General features: G+C 37.2%; 1 protein-coding gene and 1 long non-coding RNA gene across 3 annotated transcripts in view; one reads left to right on the top strand and one right to left on the bottom strand.

Annotated features, from left to right (window-relative positions):
• The first annotated feature begins 3,184 nt into the window (after window positions 1-3,184).
• Window positions 3,185-11,046, top strand: LOC125483672. Its single transcript, XR_007262617.1, has 3 exons — window positions 3,185-5,133; window positions 6,610-6,691; window positions 10,444-11,046. It is a non-coding gene; the product is annotated as an uncharacterized LOC125483672 (long non-coding RNA).
• A 537-nt stretch (window positions 11,047-11,583) lies between these two features.
• Window positions 11,584-25,000, bottom strand: part of gnpnat1 (glucosamine-phosphate N-acetyltransferase 1) — a 190,989-nt gene continuing 177,572 nt past the window's right edge. The window contains exons 2-7 of one of the 2 annotated variants that reach the window (XM_048599859.1): window positions 20,061-20,240; window positions 19,642-19,704; window positions 17,218-17,345; window positions 16,875-16,936; window positions 15,302-15,366; window positions 13,627-13,732 (exon numbers count right to left, since the gene is read on the bottom strand). In XM_048599859.1, coding sequence (XP_048455816.1) covers window positions 15,321-15,366; window positions 16,875-16,936; window positions 17,218-17,345; window positions 19,642-19,704; window positions 20,061-20,214 — 453 coding nt within the window. In that variant the 5' untranslated portion in view covers window positions 20,215-20,240 and the 3' untranslated portion in view covers window positions 13,627-13,732; window positions 15,302-15,320. Of the gene's footprint in view, window positions 13,733-15,301; window positions 15,367-16,874; window positions 16,937-17,217; window positions 17,346-19,641; window positions 19,705-20,060; window positions 20,241-25,000 lie in introns of both variants that reach the window. The other variant, XM_048599858.1, reaches the window with a different exon arrangement.

Consider the following 25,000-nt stretch of genomic DNA (forward strand, 5'->3'; position numbering starts at 1 on the left):
GAGGTTACAGCACAGGATCAGATGGTTTGCCATCGTATCTGTGCCAGCTCTTTGATGGAGCTGTCCAAGATTGCCCTGTTTCTCCCCAGATTGTACTTTACACTTTACAGAAGTTGTGGTAGTCCCTCAAAAGATGTGATGGACTCCTCTTCGACCACTTTTTGTGATAAGAGCATTATGCACAGCAACATTTTCCTTGTTTAAAGAAAATTGTCCTAAAACACCCCTCAGTTTGACTGCTTATAAACAACCCCAATTTTGCAACCAAAATAAAACCCTTCCTGATTCACCTCACGAAAATCCTTAATTTTAAAAATCTTTAAGTCTGTTAACCTTCTTTGCTGAAATATCTTGAGTCTTCCCTTACAATGTTTATAAAATCGCTATGACTGTATAAAGTTTGTAATTCCTGATGTTTTCTGGGTATATTTGAGTTACATATTCTCTGTGACTTTGCGCTTTATATAATACAGTAGTTAAATCTACACATACTATGTATGCTAACCAGTGTTTTGTGTAGATTTGCCATTACTTCTTTACTCTTCTGTCTTCTACCCTTATTTGTAAAGCATAAAATCCTGTGGATGCTTCTATAATCTTATTGACTCCTACCTTCATTTTTGGGATATTATATAATTGCCCCTTTACTAGTTTTTTTCTTATAATGTATTATCTTACATTTGTACCCATATTGAATTACACCTACTATTCTGAAGTCTCTTTCTTGTCCCCCTTGCTGGCTGCTAACCTGCCAGCCTACTTGTATATTATCAAACTTTTAAAATTTTGTTCCATTTAAATGAGACTAAATCATTTATATGTAGATCCCCATCACTGATCCTTTGAATAGAATGTAATCTGAATCATTGCCATTCTTTGGAGAAAGGTGATAGCACAGAATGAGGACATTCAGCTTATCATGTCTGTGCACTCTGAAGGAGCAATTCACCAATACCCTTCCCCATCCTTCTCCCCCTTTACTTTTGTGTTCTTAGTTTACAGGTAATAGTCTAGTTCCCTCTTGAATGCCTTGATTGTATCTTCCTCCACGAGGCACTTGGGAGTCCATCCAGATCCCAACCGCTTACTGCATTTTTTTTTTCCCCTTTCATGTCACTATCGCTATTTTTGCCAGCTTTCATAAATTTATGACCTCTTGTCCTCAATCCTTCCACCAGTGGGAACAGTTTTTTTTCATGCCTACTCAATCTACTCCAGGATATGGGCCCTGAGAACATACTGACAATAGTACTGAACACCTTTACTCCAGAATTAGCTGAATCTGTAACCAAGTTGTTCCAGCACAGCGGCAACACTAGAATCTATCAGGCAGTGTGAATAATTGTCCCTGTCTGCCCTGTCCACAAAAGGCAGAACAATTACCACACCACCAGTCAACCATCGGCCATCAACAGAGTGAAGGAAAGTGCTGTCCACAGTGCTATGAGAGGCATTTGCTCAGAATAACCTGCTCGCTGTGGTGAGTTTGGCTTTCGCAAGGGCCATTTAGCTACTGACCTCATTACTGCTTTGACCCAGATATTTTCAAGAAAGCTGAACTCCAGAGGTGAATGTGACATCAAGGCAGTATTTGAATGGTGTCAAGGAGCCCTAACAAACTGGACTCAGTGGGAATCAAAGGGAAAACTCTACTGGTTGCACAAAGTAAAATAGTTGAGGTTATTGGATATCATGGAATTCAGCCCGGGACATCATGGCACAAGTTCCTCAGGTCGCATCCTAGGTACAATCATTTTCTGCTATTCCATTATCTAGTTGTAAGGTCAGAAGTTGGGATCTTCGCTGATAATTTCACAATGTTTAGTGCATTTGCAACAGAATGAGACAAGGGAACTAATAATGGGGATCCAGGAAATGGTAGTGGAGTTGAGTAAATACCTTGCATCAGTTTTCACGGCAGAAGATGCCCATTGCATTCCAAAAATACTAAATAATCAAGGTGCAAAAGGAGGAGAGGTAATGAAGACAATAATAATCATGAGAGAAAAGATGCTGGGGAATCTAATATTGCTCAAAACTGATAAGTCCCCTGGACCCAATAAGATGCATCCTAGGATATTAAAAGAAGTATGTACAGAGATAGCGGACCCACTGGTTGTAATGTTCCAAAAATCTTTATTCTGTAAAAGTCCCAGATGATCGAAAAACTGCCAGTGTTTTAAATTTTAAAAAAGCAAGGCATAACATGTAACTGTAGCCAGTTAGTTTAATATCTGTTATTTGTAAAATTTTAAAAGCCTACCGTAAAGGATGTAAGAGCAGAGCATTTAGAAATACATAATATGATCAAGCAGAGGGGAAAATAATGCCTGACATTTACTAGAATTCTTTGAGGAGATAACAAGTAGGATAGTTAAAGGAGAAGCAGTGAATGGAATATATTTGGATTTTCAGAAGGCATTTGATTGGGTATGATACGTTAAGCCACTTAATAAGATTGACCAAGGATTGATTAATAGACAACAGAATTGGGAAAAGTGGGTATTTTCAGGATGATGACCTGTGACTAGTGGAGTGCGACAAGGACGAGTGCTGGGGCCACAGTTATATACAATGTATATCAATGATTTGGATGAGGGAAGTTTATGTACTATAGCCAGGCTTGAAGATGACATAAAAATAGATGGGATGGCAAGTGTTCAGTAAACAGTGTCTACAGGGGGATATAGACAGGTTAAACAGGTAGGCAGACTCATGGCAGATGGAATATAATTTGGGAAAATGATGAAGAATAGAGGAACTAAATATTTAAATTAAGAAAGATGCTGCACAGAGGGATTTTGGGGTCCTTATGCATAAACCATTAGGTTAGTACTCAAATTCACTTGCTAAAAGGGAAGGTAAATGGAATATTGGCCTTTATTTCAAAGGGAATGTATTTGAAAATTAGGGATATCTTGCTGAAGCTATACAAGGTACTAGTCAGATCACAGCTGGAATACTATGAATGATTTTGGTCCCTTTATCTAAGGAAAGATATACTGGTGTTGGAGGTAGTCCAGAGAAGGCTCACTTGGTCAAGCTGAGGTATGGAGAATAGTTTGACTAAGTTGGGTGTGTACCCATTGGAATTTACAAGAATGAGAGGCAGTCTTATTGAAACAAACGAGATTCTTATGGGACTTGATAGGATAGATACAGAAAGGTTATTCACCTTGTGGGAGAGGCTAGGACCAGAGGGCATAATCTCAGAATAGGGGGTCATCCATTTAAGACATGACGAGAAATCTCTTCTCAGAGTAGTGAATCTGTGGAATTTTATACTGTAGAGGATTATAGAGGCTGGGTCAATAAGTATATTCAAGGCTAAGATGGACAGATTTTTAATCAGTAAGAAAATCAAGGGTTTACGGGGTAAAGGCCAAAAAGTGGAGTTGAACCATGACTGTCTTGAATGGCTGAGCAGGCTCAACTGGCTGAATGGCCTACTTCAGCTCCTTTTTGTCTTTTGATCTCAGATGTAGAAGCAGTTCATGTCCGTGTGCAGTACACCTTGCCAATATTGGCTAGTACCATATGCATCACTTAATTGCCAGGCAATGATCATCTCCTCCAGCAACAGAGAATCTAATAATTTATCCTTGATATTCAAGCGCATTGACTTTGCTAAATCCCAAATTGTCAATATTCTGACTAGAGGCTGGACCAGCCATGTAAACAGACCAGCTACAAGAACAGATTAGAGACTAGGAATTTGGAGGCAATTACTCATCTCCTGGTTGCCCAATGTGTTGCCGCTAATGTACATGGCACGAGTTAGTGTGATGGAATACTGCATACTTTCTTGAATGGGTGTTGCTTCAGCAACACTGCAGAAATTTGACATCATTCAGTCTAAAATAGCCCACTTGTTGACACCCATTCACCATCTTCCAGATTCCCCCATCTTGCAGTTTGTACCATTTCCAAGATGCACAGTAGCAATTTATCAAGGTTGTTTCAACATCACCTTCCAAACCTGCGACCTCTGCCGTTTATACGGGAGCACCACTATCTGCAAGTTTCCCTCCAAGCCACGTACTGTGCTGACTTGGAATTATTCACCATTCCTGCACTATTGCAGGGTCAGAATCCTGGAATTCTTAACGGTATTGTGGGTGAACTTGCTTTCATGGATTACAATAGTTCACCACCACATTCTCGAGCTCAGTTAGTACTAGACCGTGAAAGGTGGCAAAGTCACATCATCCGAAAATGTGGTGCCCAGAACTGGGCACAGCACTCCAGTTGAGGCCAAACCGATGTTCTATACAAAGTTTACAAAACTTTCTTGCATTTGTACACTGTCACTGTTAATAAAGCCTAGCCTGCCGTAGGTTTTTTTTTAATCAGCCTGTTCAGGGATGTTATGACACACCTCTGAAGCAGGTGAAACTTGAAACAAGTCCTCCTGGCTCAGAGATAGGGACACTACCACTGTCACAAGAACCAAAGCCTGCTGTATGCTTTCACTTTCTCAACTTATCCTGTCACTTCATTGATTTCTGTGCAAAAATTCTACATCTAGGACCCTCTATTCCAGTACCCTCTTTAGAATTGTCTAAGCAGTTAATGTAATGGCAACTTTCAAGCCATGCTGTTACATTTTCCTTTATACCATATGTCTAGTCTTTCTGATAAGCCTGTGGTGAACTACCTATTTGAACACTTTCTGACAATCCACATGAAACATTCCCATTTCTGTCCACATGATCATTTCTTCAGAAATCTACTAATTTCATTTAAATACAACTTTTAAATAGGTTACAGGAAAAGGACTGGTGTTCCCATGCTGAACTGTGACCAGTGGCAATTGTGAAGATAAAGCAATTTGTTTCTTGAAAGTGAATAGAAAAGTTGTGAATCACTTGTCCATCTCCTAATGATTAGTTAGGAAATCACCAATGCCAAGAAACAGTTCACTTGCTTAATCCTTTACTTGAGAAATAATTTGGACAGGAACTAGGAGAAAGGGGAAATAAATGAGTTGGGTTTTGCATAGAAAAAATAACAGTTTGGAAAGATGTTCATAGTGTGTATCTTTACTTTTTTGTTTTTAGGGATGCATTTACATATGTTCAGGAAAGGAGATTTTGTATTAATCCAAATGCTGGATTTGTCCATCAGCTGCAGGTAACTGGCTTGTCTTTTTATTAATTACCACAAAATACTCATTTATATTGATAACGTAACATTTGTGAGGTATTTTTAAAATTGCTTTGACACAAGATTCCTGTGTATGTTTTAAAATGAACGGTGATGTATTATTATTTTATATAGTTTAGGCTTTATTTACTTTTAAACTACACGCTTTGCAAACTGTAAAGCATAGGTTTTCTCACCTGGAAGAGAGCAGACATAAGATGCAGGGGCAAGAGGAGACCATACGACCTCATAAGCCTGCTCTACCACTTGGTCTTCTACCTTCACTCTTATTTTTCTACCCATTTCCCTTATCCCTTCACTCCCTCTCTAAGTGGCTAAAGGTCTGTTTATTTCAACCAGAAATGTCTTTAATAATGGAGTGTCCATAACTATCTGGGCGAGATGATTTCAAAGGTGAACAGCCCTTTGAAGAAATTGCTTCTCATCTCTAGTCTTAAATGAACCGGTCCTTATCCTGTGAGAGTGTCCTGGGGGTTCTGAATTCCCCAGCCTGGGAAACAACTTCTGAGTCAAGCCTGTCAAATTCCTTCAGAATCTTGATTGTCTCAATCATCTTTCATTCTTCTAAGCTTCAATATAGGCCCAATTTGCGCAGCCTTTGTTTGTAAGTTAACCCCACAAGGAAACCAATCCAGTAATCTTTGCTGTGCTGCCTCAAAGGCAGGTATATCTTTCCTTAGATGTATAGAAACATCTGTAGACCAGATGGGGACTCGCCAAAGTCCTGTTAAATTAATTTGAACAATTAATTACCAATTTGGTGTAGACTGGGGACATGGTAGGCACTCCCAACTGAGGCTGTAGCCCAGCAAGTAGTTGGAGAATTTAGCAGAGGTAGGACTAAGAAGCTAGGTAAATCAGATTGAGTGGCTTCAGTGTTAAATAAGGTACAGATTAAAGAAATAGAGAAGGGAGAAAGGAAAGCCGGATCAAAAGAGAGCAGAGACAGAAAAAGGAGGGAAAAAGTCAACAGTAGAATTTGGCATTTACAAATTCTTCCAACAATCATCCATAAGGAATGATGCACCATACTTTTAATTGTTCACCTTTTGGGAAGGACAGATTGGTTGTCACTTAGTGATTGTTGCACCTTTGTTAAATTGGTACTTGCACTGTTATTTGCAAGAGAGAACTTTCTGTGGGGAGTTTAGGCAATGAGCAAATGCAGCAATTTCACAAAACTTGTGGGAGATGAGGGCATGATGCCTGTTTTGTGAAGCTAATAGCAGAGTGGTGCAACACATCCAGTGGCATATGCAATTGGCAATTCCCAGAGTGTCTGTCCCTTACTTGTTATTGGCTGATTTGTGAACATGCACTTGCATGTTCCAAAAATTGTAGAAAAATGTGAGAGGGGCGTTAAGCTGTTCTAGATGTTTGCTTTAGTCAAATTAAAAATCATTTTTTAATAAAAGCTAACATTAAAAACTGTTCTATAAATAGGAGTATGAAGCCATTTATTTAGCAAAATTGACAATAAAGATGATGTCACCACTTCAGCTGGGCAGATCAGTTTCTGCACAAGGTTAGTAATTGTTGAAAATGATTTCTTAGATTTTCTTGTGTTAAGTAATACTACTGATATTTAAATTATGTTTGGCTAATGTATCGTTCTGAAATATGCTGAAAACCTCATCTTAATACAAAGCTTAAACCTTTGAAGCATTAGAAATGTTGCAGTTATTGATTAAGAATGTTACAGCCTGAAAATAAGCTGCTAGGAATACAGATATTGACATAGTTGGAGAAGTGATGTTATTTCTGAAACTCAAATATCCAATGTAAATAAAAAAGACCAATATTTTGGGAAAGAGAAGGGCATGTACCCATTACAACAATGTCCTGAATAATTTTTATTTTTTTTCCAATATTTTGCATGTGCACAGGGCAAATCTAAATGCTGGCTAACCATGGGTAAATTGGAGAGAATTTAGTTATCTGAATATATTGTTGGCATGTTGTTCATGTTCTTTCTTTCCTATGCCATATTAAAGCTTTTCTTGATGACATTAAAATGTTCCTCCAGTGCACCGCAATCCGTTCTTGGTATATTCCTGAATTCAGGGAGCAGATGTTCCTCTCTACGTGTGCTTTGATTCCCAGAGTATTGCAGTAAAATTAAGCATGATTTTACAAATCTCATTTGGGCTGTAAAGTTATTAGTTCTCAAATATTCTTGTGCTAAATCGTACAAATCCCATATCATCCTATTATTAGATTGAATTCTTTACTCGGTCAACAGGTTTCTGTTTTATTGTTTGTTTATCACGTTTTCCTTTCAATAGCCAAAATACTCTTTCTAGTAAGTACTTTGATTCCAGGAAATCTTTTGTGAGTGAGGCATATATACTACAAGTAGAAGTTGTTAATCATTTGGAGTTTATCCTGGAACCCACATCTGCTAACTTTGGTTTTGAAATGAAGCACCAACATTGTTCGTTTACAGCTTCTGCAGTACTCCATGTTTCCTCTCTGGACTCTTGGTGAAAATCTTTTTGTATCCTATTTTATGAAAGGGATATGGAAATCAAGTCTTGCTTAATTTCCTTCTCGAGATTTACACCTGGCATACCATACCAAGCTTTTGACCTCAATCTTCCACATGATTTTATCGTTGTAAACTACTTTCTTGGTAGCTGTGATTTCTGTTGGAAGCGTCCTCATATCTCAGTTGCTGTTACTGGTGCAATCACTGAGCTAATTTTAGAACTGTTCTCAGATTCTGTTTTATGGATAGTAAAAGATATATAATCTATATAAATGCAACACAATCTTTTCCTTTTTTTAGTTGTTCTCGGGATGTGGGCGACATTGGAAAGGCCTCATTTATCACCCATCCCTTGTTGCCCTGAGAAGGTGATGGGCCTTCTCCTTTAACCGCTGCAGTCCTTCTGGTGATGGTGTTCCCTCAATGGTGTTAGGTAGGGAATTTCCTAGTTCTCAGTAGCTGTTGTCACCTGGAGACCACACATATCTGACAAGATCATCTCAACTTACAAGATTATTAAATGTTTGCTTGAATGTTTTCTAGATTTGTTGTTTGAGCATAGCAAACATCAGTGGCTCTACTATAGTATCTGCAAGACTTTTTTTGTCTGCAATAATCTCCACCCTTTGCATGAGTGTAGCAGTCAATTATTTAGTTGGAGCCTCTATGGCTCTAATTGTTTTCAATCTGGAATTTCTGTGGGATTCTCCTGATTCACTACCAAGATACTAGTTCAAACCCCAGAGATGTGTGTAAATCGTGGATGATACAGAGAACCCAGTAGATATTGTGACCCTTTAAGATTTCCATTCTACGTTTTAAGAAGCTACTGAGTCAGACATCTGTGGTATTTAGGCAATGATGTAATGAAGTGGATTTATTTACTTGTAGGGTAGTCTTTCTTGGAGTTCCTCACTCTATCAGGATCCCATCCATTTGGTCCCCAAAACCTTTCCCATGGTTCTAAGTATTTGTTGCTTCCTCTCGGGGGACATGAGACTAATTTATAAGCCTAGTGGACATTTGCTTTTAGAAGATAGAAAGTATTATCATACAGTATTGGTAAGTCTGGAGGTCATCAAAAGCTGGTTACAAGATCCTCTTCCCTCCTGCCCATTTAAGCATTCTTTTATATGATGACCTATATGTTCTGATATTCGCTGTAGCAAGTAGTGTACTGATGCAAATCCAGCAGGGATACAGATAAACTTCTGTCTCATCTCTAAACGGGCACATCTTACTTCCCTTCCTGTGCATCCATTAGTAATGTTTAAATTCCCAAGTTTCAATTCTTCTCATGCTTTCATTTAATAATTATGATTTTTCTTAAAATTAAAACTTGGAGATTTCAACTAGGCTTCCGCTTTGGGATTCGGCAATTCTTCTTGCTTTTGGTGCCTATCTCTATTAAATGTGTCCATGTACAAGGTATCCCTGAGTTGCTCTGCACTGATTGAATCACCTTTTGCAGGAGAGAGTGTTGGGGGGAGGGATGGTGCGGGGCAGAGTGAATACGTAGAACATCATACAATAGAATTTGGTGGTGTTTTGGGTCAGCTTGCCTGTCACTGCTTAAATGACAGCAGCAGTTGGGATAATCCAGTTGTTGGCCAACATGCATGCAGAAATTTATCCTTAAAGTGCTACACTAATTGAGCTACCAGCCTTGAAGAGAGCCTTCATTTACAGAATGCAGTCTTCGATGGAAAGACCAGCATTTATTACTCATCTTTAATGGTCCTTGAAGTGGTGTTGGTGAGCTGCCTTCTTGAACTGTTGCAGTGTGTGGAGAGGTACTCCCACAGTGCTGTTAGATATGGAGTTCCAGGATTTTTGACCCAGTGATGATACAGGAAAGGTGGAAAATTCCATGTCAGTTTGGTGTGCAATTTGAAGATTATGCTATTCCTATGTTTGTTGCTGTTCTGATGGTAAGGATGCAGGTTGGGAGTTGCTGTTGTAGAAATCTTCGTCACTTGCAGCATTGCATCATGTAGATGCTACGTACTACAGTCAAGTTGTGGTAGAAGTGGGTATATGTTTAAGGTGGTAGCTGAAGTGCCAGTGTGTAGTTTGGATTATCCTAGCTGTATAAAGTTTCTTGCATGGTCTTGGAGCAACTGCCTTCTAGACTTGTCTTGTAGATGATGGATCTTTGAGAGGCATTTCTGTTGATTGTATAAATCGCCTACCTGAACTCTAGGAAAGAAAACAGTTGAGAATTCCGAAGCTTCGTGTTGCTACATCAGTTTGATCATGCATGCTGAAGGGTTATCGATGAACATCATTATTTGGAAACTGCAAGTAGTGTAAACTAAGATAAGTTTCCAGAAGCTACCATATTAGGATTAGGATGATCCTACCAGAATGTAACAATGGCTCGCCAACTACTTTATTCATATTATGATGGATTGCCTTTGGAAAAAAATCTACACGTGGGTTTGAAGAACTACTTCAGATGTAAACAATCAACAGAAAGAAAGCCTGCAGCACAAGGAACTTATACTTAAGCATTGTAGATAACTGGGACCATAGTAGACAGTGAATGCTGTCTCAATATTCTCTTGGCGAAGTTAGGGATTATATTAAAGCATTACAGTTAAACAATACTGCAGATGGTAGAAATAACTGAGTAAGTCAGCAATTTCATGGTGAAGGTGGAAGAAATGTCAATTCTGTTTCGTTTGAATTTTGCCTTACCTTCTGAGTATTTCCAGGTTTTGATTTTCTGTGACCTGTGTTTATCATGACTCTTCAAAGCTTTAGTAATGGCATTTTGTTTTGTTTAGGAACCTTAAAAAGAATGCTGGAAGATGATGATGATATTTCGAGTATGCAGGTGGCTGCAGTCCATGATGGGTAACCCATAACTACCCCATTAAATATAATGGACATGATTACTGTACTGTATTAAACAGTGAATAAAGGATGAGAAGTGTTATGGGATGTTTGAGATTATGAATACTAAAAACTTACATGGCAAAATTTACTTTCTTTCCATTTCTGAATTCGTGTCTTGCTACTTCTGAGGAAGTATGCTAAAATGGAGAACTTGCCCTTTCATATGAGAACAACCTGGAGCACTAGAATCTCTTATGAAAATATTAAAATGACCAGGAACAGCACAACACATTTTTGATGGATTTTCAAGTCTTCATATGCTAATTATTTTACATTTTTACCAATTGCAGTTTTGACAGTTAATAAGTATGCATGTGCTAAGACATGGATGCACTTTTGATACTTGAATTTTGATTGTATGAGAGTTTGATAGGGAAATAATGCACTGTGTGCTTGATGTCAGACCCATACATGCAATTTGTTACAAAGTGTTAATCTTTGAGTGTAATTTATTAAAACTTTCAATAAAAAAAGTTTGATTAATTCCTTAAGTGGTTCTCTTATCTGTCAAATCATATGTAGCACCTCATTTTATTCAATTCCACTAAATGCAGATTGTAGACCAGCAAGATGTACTTGTACTTGTACTTGTTTTATGAAATTACCTTAATTTTTGAATATGTTCTTTTTATTTTTCTGACCATGCTATGAAACTATTATAGTTTCAAGCAACTAGGTTAATCTGTTCAGGCCTTTATTACTCTTACCCTATCTGACTGCAATCTTGGCTTAATTATAATCACAGTATTGGAAAATTTCTTTATTTAGTCCTCTGAAATATAACTACATTAACTACATAGATCTTTATGGCATAATACATTGTGAAGGTGTGCCAATAGAGTTGAATTCAATTAACTACATTATAAATTAGTGCAATAAAGGTGTACTTACCTAAATTAATGTAATAAGCTATCAAATGTAGCTATTTCACTGCTTTTTTTGTAAAGCAGCTGCGATCAACATAATTAGACTATTTGCTGATGTGAGGTCTTCAGTATAAATTCTATATTGTTATCAAAATACACATGTCAAGAATTTGATATTTTATTTGCCCTTTGTCCAAAATGCTATACTTAGTTATAAATAAATACAAATTATTAATACTAAATAAAATTACTGAAAAAATAACTAATTTGGATCACAATAAATCTCTCAACCAAAAAGACTCTACTTAAAAGCAGCTGTAATTCAAAAAAGCACAATGCTTTTTCTGTATGGTTCATTTTTTTTTAAAAATGCATATTACAAGTGTAATTTTTGGGCCCAAAGATGGGTGTCAAATTTTTAACAAAGTAGTCACTACAGTAAACAGGTGAAATGTTGAACTTAAATGTTGGCATTTACCATCTTGGTCCTATAAATTATAGCACCTAAACAACAAAATGACAGATCCAGTATACAGCAATTCTTTGCACCATTTCTCACCAACCATATAGTAGATAAAATTTACCCACATCAATAGTAAACCAAGTTTCTACAAGTATCAGCTCTTATGCTGTAATATAAAACTAAAGCTCAATAGTTTAGACAAAACTCTTAACAGGGTGAAAATATACAATATTTTGTAAAGCAAATTCCTTCAGAATATTAAATTTTACTTTAACTGCATCTTTTGCACTAGAATTTACCTTTCCTATAAGGAAGCAGTGCTGTCTTTGACTAAACTATATACAATATATACCAAATCTCCGGTTCCAAGTTTTACTTTAAGTATGTGTAAATTGTCACAGTAATCAAATGGTGATTACTATTCACTTCCCCCATCCCTACTGGATTTTTAAAAAATATATCCTAACTTAAAACATAAATTTGTTAGAGATTTAGCCATCATGGGTATAGTAGACAGTCTTAAAATTCAGCAGGGATAAATTTAGGAATAATATTTAAATTTAAGGAGCCCTCTCAAATGAACCAGTTTGCTAAGTCATAGATTAATTGTATTTAGCTACAACTCTACAAACTAAAATAAGAAATTATTAACAAACAAACAACTCCGATAAACTGGCTGAAAACAGCAGATTTATCTGCAATGTTAACCATGAAGACTAAGATCTGAGATAGTGAGTAAAATCCGTTAACACCTACCGTGCAAGCAGTTTATCTTCATTTATACATACTTAAACAAAAATATTAACATTCTGTAAGTTAGATAAATGTGCTTTGGAATTATCCAATTTTAAGATAATTAAATCACATTGATGAAGTCACATATGACCTAGAGTCATAATGCTTAGATTTAGTTAGATTGCAGCAAGCTACCCCAGACCATTAACAGAGAACACTGGCCGTTACCTTGTGGGCTGTTTGAGATTGTATTGTTCCTACAAGAGAGGATTTCACAAAACTCCACAACTCATTAAAAAAGGCAATTGGGAACAGCCACACAAGTATTTTTAATATCTCCATTTCAACTTGGAAAGTGCCATAAAGCCCATGCACTGAAAACCTAAGATACTGACACTACTGTAACTAAGACCAATCAAATTTCTGCTCCAAGGTTTCCTGCAACTTTTACATTTAACGAAAGTGGAATTACTTCCAAGTGACAGCATAACTGCATCCTGATTTTAATGTTGCAGGTAGAGCATCATGGCAGACATAATTACCAGTTAAGTCACTTAACAGAAATGAATGCATAGAAATGTCCTGCTCCAAGTTCTACTTAAAATCAAGACAAAGGTTTTGGAGCTAGACAAGAAAAAGTACTTTGGTTAAAATTCTTTCTATCTTCAGTTTCTAAGTAAAACAATACTCCTTCATAGATACAGTGCTCTAGATTGCCCTCAGCTAAAATTTAATAACATGAACTATGCTGCAGTTTTCCCCTCACCCACAGAACTGCTCAGTCTGAGAAAAAACATTCTTAAATTTCAACTACATCCTGTTACCACCAAAATAAGCAGAAAATAGGCCATTTATGCCAGAATATTCTATATGCAATCTTGTGGTAATAGGTCAGAACAGCAGTAATACAGCTAGATCTCCAACATCTTTTGAGAAATGAAAATAAGCAACTGATTACGTAAATTTCAGTCGAAAAATCTGCACTGCATGTACACTTCTTCTGTAGCTTTATATCCGAACTTTTGATAGAAGGCTTCATTCTTTGGTAGGCACTCTAATGTAATTTTGTAACAGTTGAGTTTCTTGCTGAGAAGTGTGAGGGCTGAAACCAACCTGTCAATAGGACAGAAAATATAGCTACAGGTTAGTAATAGATCATTTATTTTCAAGCGTGTATAGAAAAGGTTTTTTTCACAATAGTCCCCTTTAGGCAATATTAAGGTAGAACAACATGTGACTATCAACTGGGACTAGTGATGTGACTCAGGGTTCGGTGCTGGGCCCATTGCTGTTTGTTAACTATATCAATGATTTGGATGAGAATGTACAAGGCATGATTAGTAAATTTGCAGCTGACACTAAAATAGGCGGTATCACGGGCAGTGAGGAAGGTTATCAGAAATTGCAGCAGGATCTTGATCAGCTGGGGAAGTGGGCTGAGAAATGGCAAATAGATTTTAATATAGATAAGTGTGAGGTATTGCATTTTGGAAAGTCAAATCGAGGTAGAAGTTTGGTAAGGCTTTTAAGGAGTGTAGTGGAACAGAGGGACCTTGGAGTTCAAGTGTATGGTTCTCTGAAAGTGGAGTCAAAGGTAGACGGGGCAGTGAAGGTGGCTTTTGGCGCACTGGCCTTCATCAGTCGGGAGCGTTGAGTATAGAAGTTGGGCAGTTGTACAGGACGTTGGTGAGGCGCACTTGGAGTATTGTGTTCAGTTTTGGTCACCTTGCTATAGGAAGGATGTTATTAAACGGAAAGAGTGCAGAAGAAATTTACAAGGATGTTGCCAGGACTGAAGGGACTGAGTTATAGGGAAAGCTTGGACAAGCTAGGACGTTTTTCATTAGAGCATAGGAGACTGAGGGGGGATCTAATAGAAGTGGATAAGATCATGAGAGGCATGGATAGGGTGAAAATCAGTCTTTTTCCTAGGGTTGGGGAATCGAGGATGAGAGGGCATCGGTTTAAGGTAAGAGGGGAAAGAATAAATGGGAACCTGAGGGGCAACTTTTTTTACACAGAGGGTGGCACGCATATGGAATGAGCTGCCAGCAGAAGTGGTTGAGGCAGGTACATTAGCAACATTTAAAACACATTTGGACAAGTACATGGATAAGAAAGGTTTAGAAGGATATGGGCCAAATGCAGGGAAATGGGGTTAGTGTAGATGGACATTTTCGTCAGTATGGATCAGTTTGGCCCGAAGGCCTGTCTCTGTGCTGTAGAACTCTGACTCTATAACATGGAACATGGAACATGTAACAGCAATATTACTGAAAATTCAAAATGCAATATCATTATACAACTAAACAACAGACTTTTTTGTGGCAAAGCACAGTAAAATTTAATGTTTTTGTTAAAAAACGAATTATGAAATTGTGAAGATTGTTAATAAGAGAATTATTTTTGTTAAGCAAAGTCATAATCAAGATCACAAGAAGCCAGCGCTAGATTACCTAACCAATCCGAGATTGACCATGTACTGTTCATGCACTAATAAATCAGAGTCAAGGATGAGTTTCTTCATGTACAAGGTTAGTGACTTAGTAAGGGTTAACAAAGTTTGTGTTTCAGTGTTCGATGTACAAGAAAAGAAGAATGTGTATCGGCTGGGTGCCCTGCCTTTTTAAGTATCATTTCTTTTGTACCAGTTACAATAAATTTAAGAAAACATATTTATACCTGTAAAGGGGTCTTGTAACTAATCAGGACTAGTAAACCTTAGATTGGCTTTCTTAAAATCCAGTCTGTAATTGTAATTAATTATAATTCAAAAACTTCAGTCAAGGTGCATCCCAAAATATAACAGCACACACCATAACCCCAACTGAAACCAACCAGCACAATACATATCAAGTTTGAATCTTTCCTTGTCTGTATAGTTCAGTTATTCAGTTGTTACTCGAAGACAACAACGTAGCCAAAGACATGGACTGAATCCAACATCTAAACTTCAAATTAGTTTCACAGTGATGTTTCTGTTTACATAACTAATCTTCTTGAAAAGTCTACTTGTATTTATTACTTTAACTATTATGTAATCACATACCAAACAGGTTGGGCAGGGTGGCATGTAGATCATGTAGGAAAAATAAAACTTGCGAAGTTTCTCCCTGACCCTCTCAAGCAATTCAAGCCAGCCCTGGGAGATTTGCCGACTTTGCTGCTGGAAAATCTCAGACTGAACTGCATCAAAATCAATGGTAGTTACCATAAGTAATATTATTCTGCCACCAAAAAATTTACATCATTTACGTCAGAAAAATCCAGTAAATTTACTACACCCAAGCAGATCAAGAATTCAAAGTGCACAGCCAGAGGTATGGAGAAGACCTATGCTTTTAATTATTGTTCTTACCTAGTTACACAATTATAATTTTTGAAAATGTGAAATCTAGGTGAAGAGCAACTCCAGGACTGCAGGGTCTCTGACATTTGAAAAGATTACAAGGAAAGACAGGATCAGAAGCGTGTGTTTTAGGACTGAAGGAAGAGGAGGAGGAGGATGATTTCTAGTCTCAAGAATTTTTATGTTAATTTATGATACTATGCTAATAAGCTTGATATGGTTGCTTGTTATGATAAGGAGGAAAGAAAAAGATCTTAAACCTCCTAGTGCAGGCAAAGATGGGGGGGGGAAGCAAAGAGTTAAATTACGAATAGCATTTTCATTTTGGCTGTAATTGGACAATCTCAAATGGTATACTGCCTCTCTAGAGCCAGGGTGAGGGACATAATATCATGAGTAGAAAAGCTTTTGAAAAGAGAGCAAATAGACACCATCACTTAGTTAAGAACAACTACCAGAGGAAAGAATATAGCAGTGGAATTTAAAGACCAGTTTCAGTCATTATGTTCTAAATTGAAGACCAAGATAGAATGGAGGTATCTTACTACTACTCGATGTTACATACTGGTCAGGCATGGGGACAAAGGATTATGCACATTAATGTGATGTGTGGGATAATGTAGAATGGGGACATTCCCATTCAGGAATGGGGCTGTAGAGACAATAGGGCCTCCCCTTGACTTTAATTCATTTAAGGAATCAGTCAAGCATTGGGAAGGATTCAGTGAAAGTCAGAGGATAATGACAAATGAAAACATAGCTACATATACTTTGGTACAGAATGTTCCACGAACAAAGTATTAAATGGAATTCTGAAAGTAAATATAATTATCACCTAGATAAACTCACCAAGGTAATTTCCAATAACAAAATACATAAGTTAGGTTTCAAAACACTCAAACTTACAGTTTCCCAAGTTGCTTTCCTCTGCATTCATCACTCACGACAACCTCTTCTATTCTCCCTCGCTAAATTTGAAAGAAAAGAGTACCTCAGCTTCATTTAGTTTTATATTTTAATGGTTAAATATTGACAAATTTATCACTCTGAATGGTAAAAATTTGCTGCAACAGATTGTCCATCTACTACATGCACAATTCATTTCCTTTGCTAAATTTATACCCTGCTAGAAAGCAGAATAGACTAAATACAAAGTTATATCAACAAATGTCAGCTCCAGATCTGAATGGAAAACTCATAACCGCAGTAAAAGTATATGTTAACTTTATAATATCCATTGAAGGCCTACCTTTGCACAAGAATGTATAAATTTATGTTCAATTATTAGCGTTGCTGTAGCAATAACCTGTCCAAGATGTGTGTCTTCAATGACAACGGTATAATAATCTCCAGTTTGTTTCATGTGCTCAAACTTTTCTGTGAAGTTTTAGAATATGATAATCAAAAAATAAATGCTTCAAAATTAAACATGCTATGCTTTATGTGATTAGCTCCAAAATACTTAAACATGTCAATCTACTACACAAGTTCTAAAGATTTATTTTCATCTAATTTTCCCAGTTATGCTTTTCCACCTTATACATGTGAATGTTAGTACACAAACAATTTGCTTCAGACAGACTGCTAATTCTTTTAGAAATTTGTCAATGGGATATGGGTTTGACTGGCTATACCAGCATTTATTGACTATCTCTAATTGCTCTGGAGAAGGTAATATGAGTAGCCTTCTTGAATTGCTGCAGTCCCACAGTACTGTTAGAAAGAGAGATCCAGGATTTTGACACAGTGACAATGAAAGATTAGTGATACAGTTCCAAAATCAGAAAAACACGTGGCTTGGGGGTGAACTTGGAAGTGGCTGTCATCCCTTACATCTACTACCCTTGACTTTTAAATGATATCACGGGTTTGGAAGTTGCAGTCAACGTAGGCTTGGTGAGCTAATGCAGTGCATCTTATAGTTGGCCCACTCTGCTACTAAGTGTATCAGTGGTGGAGAGAGTGATGGTTGAAATGGCGAATGAGGTGCCAATCAATTGGGCTGTTTTGTCCTGGATAGACTACCCTGAGGAACTCCTATAATGATGACCTGGAGTGGAGGTGATTAATCACCAACAACCACAACCAGCTTCCTTTGTGCAATAGCACCAATCAAGACAGATTTCTCCTGATTCCCATTGACTGCAGTTTTGCTAGAATTCCTTGATGCCAAACTTGGTTAAACGCTGCATTGATGTCAAAAACAGTCGCTCTCACCTCACTAAGCTGTCCCCAAAAACAGTGACGAGTTGGGAAGATAGGAAATGGCGCACTAAGATTCTGGGGTGGTTTGTGGATAGGTGGATGATTGACAGACAAAGAAAGCTATACCTGCATGCTAACTTTGTTACTGTAGAAGTACATCAAAAACACTCTAATCAATATTTTGAACATTTGAAATTTCTAAAAATATTTTTTTCTTATTTTTAATCATAAAAGTGAATAATTGCTCACTGACTTAACCTTGTCTATAACTCTTAGGAGCATCTTTGTATTTTTCTCAAAGTTTACATTCCCACATAAATTTATACCACCAGCAAACTTGAATACACTTGGACTTTTTTTTATAAAGTCTTTATCATAAATTATAAATAGCTGAGGCTCAGCACTGATTGTTATTTATACCAGTCTCCAGTTATACCTCTCCACTTCCTACCTAATAACCAATCCTCCATATTTGCTAATATATTGTCCCTATTTACTAACTTTTATCGTGTGTATTAACCTATTGTGTGACAGTTTATCAGATATCTTTTAGAAATCTGGGTACACTACATCTACTGACACTTCTTTATCTAGCCTATTTGTCACATTCACAAAAAGCTGTAACAAATCCTATCAGTAGAAGTGCAATAATACTTTCTCAGTAATAGATTCAAACATTTTTCTGATTACTGATATCACTCTAACAAGCCTATAATTTTCTGTTTTCATTCCCTCATTTCTTATATAGAAAAGTTACAATTTCCTACCTTCTAATCTGCAGAAAATCATAACAAACCATTAACTACCTTTGAAGCTACCTCTTAAACTCTTTGTCCCTCCTATACTGCTTACATTTACCCCAATTGCTGTAATGCTCTGTTGCCATGACTTTTCTCTACGGATTTCTAAATTTCTCTTCACCTGACCTCATCTCTCCTCTTTTAGTTTAAGTTGGTAAGTGGCAAACTGCTTCGACTAAAGGGTGAAGGAGGCCAAGGATGACAGTGCATGAGGGGGTGGTAGAAGAGAATGGGATTGAGAGGAGCACAGCAAAGTACATAACAACCACATCTTTTATTTGTCATATTATCTCCCCTCACTATTTACTGTATTTTTAAATTGTGTCATTTGAAAAATTTAAAATCAAGCTTTTTTTAATAAAACTAATTTATGGACTGTCAATGTCACTAGCAAGATGTGCACTTATACTAATCCCTTTTCCCCTCATGTAAAATGGCAATGATCCTCCTTGAATTGTTATGGTCCTAGTGGTGCCTTTTATATTTTACCATAGTTGTTTGGTTCAATTTAATGACTGGGCCATTTTAGAAAGCAGTGCAGAGTTTCTTCACATATTGAAATGAAATGAACAGCTTTATAGTACACAACATCATTACAAGAGAGAGAAAAACTGCTTAACGGTTTGAAATTAAATGCATTATAATTTTGAAGGTGCTTGTCCACTTACTGATAAATATTTCAGGTGCAACTTGGTCTACTTTTGTTAACTGTGCAAGTACCTTAAAGAGACCTGTTTAAAAATTAAAATTAGATGAGTTACATCAGCATAGCCAAAAACATTTTGGTGCAGTAAGTTCTACACAAGCTGGTGCATTCTGACTTTGCGTGAGAGTGTAAAACAGGTAATAGCAGGTTGGCAGCTAATTTTACATTTCCCCTGATTTTTATTTCCATTGATATAAGGAACCTAGGTACAAATTAATTCAACACTGAAACAAATGTCTCCAATAAAAGTAGTTCCAAAAATTAATTAGACTGAAAAAATTGTTTTAAATTTTGATTTCTTCAATTGATTCTTTATTTAAAAGTTTAATAATTTTATATTGCTATATGCTTGTAAGATGGAAATTACAGTTCAAACAGTACCTCTATTGAAGTCAGCAGTACAGAGAGGCCTCATAATTAATCCATCCCCAGGGTTCAGAGGAGAAATTTCAGGAGAAAATTTCGCCATATTCTGGCTCCAATCCAGGTCACGTAACATGATCGGATCAAACAAGGGTGTGTCATCAAGAATCATGGCAAGAGGAGGACTCAATTGGTACACTGATTTAAGGAAATATAAAATATCTTGAAAATCTTAATCAAAGATACTTTTACTTAGATTAATACAACCCCTTAACACAGTCAAAACAAATCTTTCTTTGTAAATTCAGTTTCTTTCACTTTTGCTTTACATTACTGCATGTGATGAAATTGTACTTAAATTCTCAAAGCAAATGTATTTGAAGAGCGACAGTAACAGTATACTGGCACATTGCTAGTCAATCACCACGTTTTGTAAAGAGGTCCAAAAGGCAAAAGCTAAAAGGCTCAACTGGGAAAGAATTCATTAAAATGACAGACAGTGCAAGTGGACTGACAAATGTAATAATAGGTTGAAGCAGGAAAGAACAATGCAAATTACAATGAGACAAGGTCAAACGATTAGCTCACTGATGAAAACTTTTCAAGTATGATTGTCCTTGATGCTTTACCACAACGAAAAGGGAAGAGAGGATTCAGATGCAAACTAAGCATATTCCTTTGGAAAAGAATATTTGGAGCATCCAAAGCTAGTGTAACCAGGATGACAAAGCAAATAAGTTTAAAAAATGAAACAGGAACAGCAGGCTTATGTCAAAATAATAGTTAATAACAAGGATGACTACAAAAAAGGCCACGAGGAAACTGAAAAGTGCAATGCAGGAGACAAAGGAAAGCTACGGGGAAAAATTAGCATGCAACATTGAATTGAACCTTCAAACATCTTATATTCACAAAATAGGTATGTGGCTATTAGGGAAGAAGTTAAGCCTATTAAGGGCTCAAAGGGGAAATATACTGCCGAGGCTGAGGATTTTGGGGGGGTGGGTGGTAAAAGTATTGAATTAAAATTGTGAATTTCCCTTCACAAGCTGAAAATGAGATTATGCTAAGAGATAGGGAAGTCTGGTAATATAATAAATAGGGAAAATATCTTTAAAAAGCATTACAGAAAATTAGTATATCCCCTCGTCTAAGTGAGATGTATCCTCAATTGCTTAAAATAAGCAGTTTCATCATCTGTCCATTTCTCTAACTATAGGATTGCCTATGACTGCTGCATTTCTGCTGTTTTTCTTGTATAGCATCAAATCTCTGATGGTCCAAGGATGTGATTCTTATGGCTAAATTCTTTGGAATACATGCAAGCAACATTTTAAAGATAAGCATTAATTGTTTACTATAGCTAAGCCAGACACCTCCAGCTCATTCGATTTAAAAATTCTATTTTACAAATTTTAATTGCTTATTTAAATATGGAATTGTCTTCATTCAAGTCTTCCCCAGAATTCTAAAATGAATTTAACTTTGGAAGATATATTAATGCTAAAACATACTGCAATTCTTCCAGGATTTCGCTACATCTACAAGTCGTGCTGAATTGATACAATTTAACTTGTATTCCTGACTTTAGAGCCTCTAACAACAGTATTCCCTAAGTAAAAGAACATGGAATCTACCCAGTTCTAGAAATTGGCCAAAATGACAATTCCTCTAATGGCATACTAAATGATCAATTCCTTTCCCTTCTGTTGCTCTCCATTAACTAGGTGCACCCTTGCAGGAAGCACTTCTGCCCTCAAAACCCCTTACCCCCCAACAAAAATACAGACAGAGTCCCCTGGTCCTCACATATCATCACACCAACCTCCGCATCTGGTGCATCATCCTCCACCACACTTCCGCCACTTGCAATCTGACCCCACCACCAAAGAGATATTTCCCTCCCTACACCTATCCGCCTTTCGTAGGGACTGCTCCCTCTGCGAATCCCTCATCTGCTCCACATTCCCCACCAACCCCACCACATCCAACACCGTTCCCTGCAACCGCAGGAGGTGCTACACCTCCCCTTACACCTCCCCTCTCACCTGCATCCAAGGCCCAAAACAATGTTCCAAATCCAACAGGGGTTCACCTGTACATCCTTCAACCCGCTTTACTGTATCCGTCGCTCCCGATGTGGTCTCCTCTATGTCGTCGAAACCAAGCGGAGCACCTGCACTCTGTACGCTATAATCAACACTATAAATGCCAACCATTTTAACTCCCCCTCCCAATCCCTTGGTGACATGTCCATCCTGGGCCTCATTCAGTGTCACAATGACACCACAGGCAAACTGGAGGAAAAACACCTCAAATTGCACCTTGGGAGCCTACATCCCGATGGTCTCAACACAGAATTGACCAGTTTCAAAATCTCTCCACCCCGTCCTCAGCCCACGTCCAACCGTCCCTCTCATCCCTGCCTCCTTGACCTTACACAATCTATCCAGCTTCTTTCCCACCTATTAACCCCAACCTTCCCACTGACTAATCCCCACTACTCTCTACCTGCATCCACCTATCATCATCCTTTCCCCAGCCCCCCACTCCTCCCTCTATTTATTTCCCAGCTCCCTTCCCCCTCCCCAGTCCTGATGAAGGGTCCCGACCCAAAATGTCGACTTTCCTGTTCCTCTGATGCTGCTTGACCTGCTGTGTACCTCCAGCTCCACACTGCCTTGCAGGGAAGCATCTAACTTCTGTAGTGTGTTGCCACTAAATTCCCTTGCCTTATGCATCACATTAGTGCAGGGTTTCCCAAACTGGTGAGGTCAAGCTCAGAGACAGCAATGAATGTGCATTCCTGATCTAACAGGCTCTGCTCTCATCAAGGAATTGAGACAATTTTCAGGCCACGTCGGCAAAACACTTCGGGAGCTATGCATCAGAGCACTAACGTCATAGGCAATATAATGTTAATGGTTAAACAAGTAATATGAAATAACATTCAGAAATGGGATTTTTCAATGTGGAACTTAAAAGATTACTTCCAAGATAAATATAAATAAAACACAAAATAGTCAGCACCTTGCATTTGTGCAATCGTAAAAATGTAGGCCAGACAGAACAAGATAGTTGTTTATCCTCCAACTATTATATGTGTATCAATGTTCAGGGGATAAGTGGTTGAATTCCTCATCAGTATAGATATTACTAACTGGTATCCAAGGTGAATCTATTGCTGTAAATTGAAGTGTGGTAGTGATATAAAAAGTGTCATTTTGCAACTTGTACAAGGCATGTTGGTGCTGCAGACTCCGAGTGACAAAAAAACTAATGTTTGTTTAATATTTAACACAATATTAGTTTATTTAATTCTGCTAAGGGATTAAAAATAAGCATAAATTATATTCAGTTTGAGTGAATTCAGATTTTCTTCATCTAGAGAGCTAGAAAGGCCAAACTATTTCATTCTAAAAGTATCTTGTGGGATTTATTCATATACATTTCTGGTTTGAAGTGCACTAAAAAGTTCAACAACTAGTCATTGGTTCTCAGTCATGTTTTAAAGCTGGCTTATTAAACCTAGTTTGTTCAAATTTTAAAGTTTGGTTGTGACATTTAAAGTCACATTTTAAAATTTACATAGATTTTGAGAAAAAGGGAGCACTGTGCAAGAATATTAATTTAGCACAGCAGCTTTACTTAGACTTAACCAGAAGTACCAGTAAAGTTTAATAACCACTGGAATAAAAATGTTGCTAGTGTTCTTTGCTTGTTAAGGGTTTAACAATTTTTTATTTGGTTGTTGCGTTTGAAGCTTAGAGCACTTTTCTTTTGGTTACTTATTAGCAAGTTGCAATCGATCACATATCATAAAATAGAAATCTGAATACAAAATGACAGCAGGGTTGGGTCCATATTACATAACTGTACAACCCAAATACAAGAGCCACGTAACTAAATCTCCTCCTTCCTCTTTCAGGTTGACCCGTTTCTTGGGATCTCTGCAATGCTGGTTGATCACCTTCCTGTTAACCATAATCTTTTGGCAGGTGGTTTTACAACCTGATGTTATTCATCCTGCAAACCTTCCCTGTTCATCTTGATAGGGACAACACCAGTACTCACTAGCTTGCCGATACCAAAGTCATTTAATATTTAATATTCATATTTTGATCAAATGTTTGCTGTGCATATAAGGTTTGTAAATATTATCAGTATGAAACAAATTAATCATTTTCTAGGATAATGGTATATTAGTGCATTGTTTAAAATTGATTTAAGCTGAATTGTTAGTGCTCAATGCTGACATCAAGTGCAAAGCAAAGGTGTTTAATTCCCCAACAAAAGATTCCTTTAAAATTTCGTTTTAGAAATTAGCTTCATGTTAGTTTCTAAATGACAACTCTGGGGAGCAACTACAATTATAAACACAATGCAAATTACTTTATAATTTAATACTATTTATTTGATACCTTAACTTCACCATTCACAGGATACCTATTTCACATGTTACAGCAATGGACTAAGAAAAACAAGAATGTAGAAATGAGAACACCAAACTCACATTCATGAGCAAAAGTGACATAAAGCCACCAATGACTAATATTCAACTTTAATTGCCTCTTACAAATTTCTTCATTTTTGCACACACTGACACTCTATTCCATTGAGGATAATCAAATCCCTCTACAGTATCATCTGTCTCAATTTAAATATTCTGCTTTTCTCTTCTTGCCACAAGAACAAACCTCATATTTGCCACATTATATGCCATCTATCCAAAATTGTAGACTTACTCTGTCTACATCCCTTTGCAAACTCTATGTCCTCTTCATTGCTTGCCTACCTAACTTTGAATCATCAGGAAATGTAAGTATTCCTGCATCCAAGTCATTAATATAGATCACATTTGTCGAGGCCCAACACTGATCCTTTGACACCTCACTAGTACAGTTTACCAACCTGAAAATGATCCATTTTTCTCGACTGTGTTTCTTATTAGCCAACTC

The sequence above is a fragment of the Rhincodon typus genome, chromosome 8 (assembly GCF_021869965.1).
Source record: "Rhincodon typus isolate 14 chromosome 8, sRhiTyp1.1, whole genome shotgun sequence".
NCBI lineage: Eukaryota > Metazoa > Chordata > Chondrichthyes > Orectolobiformes > Rhincodontidae > Rhincodon > Rhincodon typus.